Below are 5,444 nucleotides of genomic sequence, written 5' to 3'. Positions count from 1 at the left end.
GAGATGATAAGTTAATTTACAAAAACAATATCATATATAGAACATATAATTCATGGTACAAGACTTTATCAATCATTCATCACAATTTACAAGGGAAAACTATAAAAGATGCAATTGTCCATATACAAGCATTGATGTCGAATCTCGGGAGGTCTTGCACTTGTGGTGACCTTAACTACTATGTAGAGTCATTGTTAATGAGTTTCACCCTACTACACATAAGGTTGGTCCATTAACATCTATGGCCAAGGTAAACCCCTTAGAGTAGAAGCTTCCACACCTCTCACCACATACCTCATTCTACTTTAGCTGAGTTTGAATGGTTATTAGAGCAACACGATAACCTCCAACACTTGAACTCCCACACCAATGTGTACATTACACAACAAGTGAAATTTCTCCATGAAATTCCTTTCTCTCAAACAAATCACACTTTACTTCATCCTTACTAACCATTATCTCATAAAAAAATTCATTCAATACAGAAACCATAACGTAGTAATTTTAGACACTCATAGCATTAATATACAAACATCCATACACATATACATCAACAAACAATATCCCTTGTTTTATTCCAAGATCAAATCAAAACTACAAATAAAAATATTTTTCACAATAAAAAAAAACCTAAAATAGATCAAACATAAGAGATTGCTTTTTCTAATTACATATCTTAAATCAAAGATTTCACTAACAAAATAACAATTCACTAGTATGATTTTGAATCTTTAATCAAACGAACAAAACGAAAACTTAAAGAAAAATCATATAACTTTAAAAAATAACACGCTTTAAAATAACAAAAGTCATTTATAAATTTTTTATTTATTTAAATTAATTTAATATTAAAATAACCAAATATCTATATTTTTACAATTACAATCAATTATCACTTCTAAAATATCGAAATTACAATATTATAATTTATAGGAATAAAAAAATTTGTTCCCTTGGTTAAAATACGCTTCAAAATGTTTACATAAATTTTCTGAAAGTTATAGAATAGTATGATATTTTTTCATCATAAATTAGTTTCATTTGGATTATCTACCTTTAAAATTCGTCTTCTCGAAATGTCACTTCATGTTTCCTTTGGCCATTGGCCAGAAAATATGATTATTCTGTTTCCCGCAACAAAATCCCAACATAAACTTCTCTCAAAAAAGTACAGGATGTTATCATTTATAATACTGTAAAATGTAAACCATCATGAAAAATAATAAATATCAATAATATTAAAACGTACAAATAAACCAAATGAAAAGATCATCGGTAAAAACGACTCAACTTTCTGAGCTGTAAAAATAATCATCCAATGCTGGGTCTCCACCGAAGTTGACATTTTCCTCACTGAAACTGCAGCAGCAGCAGTACCGCTGCACCCAAAACATAAACCGTGAAGCGCATGTCAACGCGGCCCCCGAACGCGCCGCCAGTGGGAGACTGCGCTACCGTAATCGGTGGAGACTGAGCGGCGTCGGGACCGGGAGGCTCCTGGTACGGCGGCGGAGGCGGCTGGTTGAGGTTCGGTGGCAAGCCGGCGCCGTTCTGGACGTCGATTTCGAAGGCCAAACCGTGCTGGCACTGCACGCCATCGCTGGAGTCGGAGAAAAAGTAGTTTTGTCCAACTATTGTCAACGGCACGGCGATGGTCAACGATTCGCCGAAACTACTGCTACCGCTGTCGTACACGAAGGTACCATTGTCGGTATCGTCAGCGGTGCAGTTCAGATAGGTCGTCTTGTTGTAAGTCTGAACCACCGTTTGGTTGGAGTTCGTATTGAAAACTAGAAATTAACCACACAAAAAAAGCAAGAACACAAAAAGTTGAATTAGGTTTTCCCGATTGACTTCCTAGAAAGTTGAAATTCGCGTTGAATTTCTACATTGGATGGATCTACTTTCAATTCATTTGCCTCCGTTTTGGAGGCAATAGAACAATATAACTTAATTGTGTTTAACGCATTCGTGTTCTAAATGTGCAATGATAATGTAATGAAAAGAAAAGTGGAGATTGAGTTTTCTTACTGAGATAATCGCCAAGGTCGAAGGTTTGATTCGAAGCCCAGGAAGTGTAGTTAGTGGCTGTTGTATTGGTAGTGGAGTTGAAGGACCACCCGGCGGCGCCGCCAACGGTGTGGTTGTGGTACCCAGTTGTGGCAGTGGAGACGGCGGTGACGAAGAGGGCGAAGACCGCGAGTTGCGCCGCGATAAGTGGCGCCATTGACGGTATTGAGTGGCGATTAGTGTCAGAAGAGGTGTTTTGTGACTATTAAGTTGTACGATGCTTTGTGTAATTTATTAATATCTGAAAATAAAATATTCGTAAAAACAATTCTCTAAATTCCATGAAACCGCGTACAACTGGAGGGACCAATGTATACATCAAATGTTTGATTTTTTTTTAGGATGTATAAATTATCTAGGACGTTTAATCTTTAAACTAAAATACTACTACAAATTTTAAAAATAAATTTAATTTAATTAAAAAATCTTATTAGAAATGCCTAAAAATATTCTATTTAGGAAGAGCAGGTGCTTACCACGTAGCTTCTATTTAAGATATCGATTTTCATTTTCTTTTGTTGAAAATTATATCAATGTTTGATATTTTTATTAGAAGGAAAATACACTTGAAACTCAACTTGAATTAAAAATTAGAGTATTTTTTTTAATTTTCATTAAATTTAACTTAACTAGTTAAATATCATCTAAATACACGTTTAGAACTGAAAAAACAAATGAGAATTATCATATATATATATATATATATATATATATATATATATATATATATATATATATATATATTTGAATAATAATTAGAAATAAGTTGATAAAAGTAAAATTTTAAAATATATTTAACAACTTACAAATAATGCAATAATTAAAAAATATATAATTGGAAAAAAAAACAAGTAATAACAAAAGTGAAGTCATCGAATAAAGTTGTTAAGCATTAAATAAATAAAAAATATCAATCAAAACAATGATAAAAAAATTTAGCCACCATTGTGTGTACATATGTAAGACATTATTACTTTCACACTAAACTAAACATCAATGCTTTGTATCACTTTTCTAACTTTGAACATTTTTCTTTCTTTACAAACAAAAAGAAAAATACTAAAACACTCAAAATAAGTTGTTGAGTGATTCGTTTAACTAAAAAAAACATTAGTCCCAAATCTCTTCATTAGAGATTTTGACAATGTAAGAAATTTCAGTAGGGTCAGCCATTTCACCCCGTGGAGAGGGATCGATGATATTAATGCCAAGTTCATCGCATCTTTTGCGATATTGTCTTGTCAAAGGATTATTCCACGTAAGAGGGTCTATGGCAGGTGCAACATAAAATGGCTTGTTACGGTCCCAACCTCGCACAACTTCTGTCAAAGAATTGTCACATATCCCTTGCGCAATCTGCAACACAATAGGTGAAACAACAAATTCCCAATGTTAAAGAACTGAACTTAAACAGTAAAACAAAAATTGAGAGTAGAAACCAATGTTAAAGTCTCATATAAAACTTCAATTCATGAACAACATAACAACAACTATTGTACTTAAGTTTTTCCCTAATCTGATCGAACTGAATAGTGTTGTGTGATCTAGACAACCTCTGCATTATTCTGTTGTTGCAGTAAATGATTCAGTTGGCTTGACACATAACTAAGTTTATTGGTTTGATTACCTTGGCAAGGGTATTTGCAGACAATGGAGCAATGACAAAGACATCAGCCCATTCCAGATGATGAGAAGCAGTTTTCCTAGGATTAAAAAAAACTGGACGGGGAGTTTGTGAAACTTCAATAAAAGGTATCGAGGCTCGTGTGAGAACAACTTCTACACTTGCCCATCTCCTAAAAAAATGACAAAGAAGCGCAAATTTTGCAGCATCAGTGCACCCGCAAGCACCAAGCAGAATCCGAGGCTTTCTCGGCCGAACAGCACACCTTTGAGAAGATTGTGGAATATTACTCGCAGGATTTGGGTCACTCATCATCCACAGATTTCAACAATTCTACTTTGTTCTGATGAATTTGTCAATGTATAACCATACTTCAGTTTTCATTTATCAGTTACTACACACTAATGCGAAAATTAAGAAAACAAAACCATCACAGGTTCATATTTCTTCTAAGAACTGCAATTAACAAAAGGAAGCACATATAAAAATACCATATTTCTTCTAGAATATAGGAAAGAACAATAATTCTTGTTACAAATATGTGAAGACATAAAACTTTGGTCATGAATTACGGAAATGATTGTAACATCAAGAAAGAAAGTTGATAGTTTCAACAAAGAAGATTTTCTTACACGACACTCAATAATGCCAACATATTTGGAGACCATGCAAGATCACGGCAAGAAGTGGGAGAGGTGAATCTTGAAACAGATCAATTTATAGTATCATGCCTGACATACTACACGAAATGATGCATGAACCTTTGTCAAAGAATCGATTTTGAAGCTTATAAGTTTGAAGGGGTGTTCACCAAATGAGACCGAAAGGGATAAAGAACCAAAGAATGTGAAAACAAAAAGAATGAAAGTGTACAGAAAAGTTCATCACCTTAAAAAAATGTCTTTCTCTTTATCGTAAAAGTTTTTTCAGAAACATATACATATATGACAAGGTCAAATCTTTTGAATTTTCTACGTGGAAATTATGACACTCAACACTCGTTGTGGCGATCAAATATATATTTTGTTTCGGAACCAAATAAGCCGAAATTAAATCCATAAGCAAATATATAAGTAATATTCTTTTATATAAAATATTTTTTTAATTAAGAAAGTGTGGTCATTTTTCAATCAAGAATTTAAAATTTCCATTGAAATTATAATATATTAATGTTTTTAAATAAGAATAAAAATTAAATTTATATTGTTTATGATAAACAAAAATTTTATAATTTCAATTTAAAAATGTAGAAACCACGCTTCAAAAAATATTTTAATAAATGCAATATTAACGTGTGCTCAAATGTTTAGTTATACTAGATGAATAGTATAAATAGAAGTTAAAGTTTTATTTAAACCAAATAAATAGAACAAATAACAAGAGAAAGAAAGAAATGTGAGGTAAGAGAAGTAAGGGAAAAACTTGAAAGAAAAACAACAACAAAGAAAAGTAGAGAAAAAAAAAAAGAGTTGTAACAAAGTTTAAGAATATTACTTAAAAACATTTTTGTTAGGATATTTATCCTATTTATCATTATTATATTGTGTCTAGGGTTACTCTAATTATCATTATTATATTGTGTCTAGGGTTACTCTAATTATCATGATTATATTGTGTCTAGGTTACTCTAATTATCATGATTATATTGTGTCTAGGTTACTCTAATTATCATGATTATATTGTGTCTAGGTTACTCTAATTATCATGTACTCTTGTATCAATTTATTATTATAAATAGAAGATTATGAGA

At 32.0% G+C, this 5,444-nt stretch overlaps 2 protein-coding genes across 3 annotated transcripts in view; both read right to left on the bottom strand.

Moving 5' to 3' along the window:
• Window positions 1-1,203: 1,203 nt before the first annotated feature.
• On the bottom strand, window positions 1,204-2,316 carry LOC106752997 (cucumber peeling cupredoxin). Its single transcript, XM_014634780.2, has 2 exons — window positions 2,032-2,316; window positions 1,204-1,790 (listed from the first exon to the last, which is right to left on the bottom strand). Exons 1-2 carry the CDS (start codon window positions 2,225-2,227, stop codon window positions 1,351-1,353), a joined length of 636 nt encoding a protein of 211 aa, XP_014490266.1. The 5' UTR covers window positions 2,228-2,316; the 3' UTR covers window positions 1,204-1,350.
• A 706-nt stretch (window positions 2,317-3,022) lies between these two features.
• The window catches only part of LOC106752972 (phosphopantothenoylcysteine decarboxylase-like), an 11,924-nt gene continuing 9,502 nt past the window's right edge, over window positions 3,023-5,444 (bottom strand). The window contains exons 3-4 of one of the 2 annotated variants that reach the window (XM_014634756.2): window positions 3,698-4,037; window positions 3,023-3,426 (exon numbers count right to left, since the gene is read on the bottom strand). In XM_014634756.2, the coding sequence (XP_014490242.2) occupies window positions 3,181-3,426; window positions 3,698-4,009 (558 nt within the window). In that variant the 5' untranslated portion in view covers window positions 4,010-4,037 and the 3' untranslated portion in view covers window positions 3,023-3,180. The remainder of the gene's footprint in view (window positions 3,427-3,697; window positions 4,038-5,444) is intronic. The other variant, XR_002666715.1, reaches the window with a different exon arrangement.

This window comes from Vigna radiata, unplaced genomic scaffold (assembly GCF_000741045.1).
Source record: "Vigna radiata var. radiata cultivar VC1973A unplaced genomic scaffold, Vradiata_ver6 scaffold_122, whole genome shotgun sequence".
In the NCBI taxonomy this organism is placed as follows: Eukaryota; Viridiplantae; Streptophyta; class Magnoliopsida; order Fabales; family Fabaceae; genus Vigna; species Vigna radiata.
This window is presented reverse-complemented; position numbering and strand designations above follow the sequence as displayed.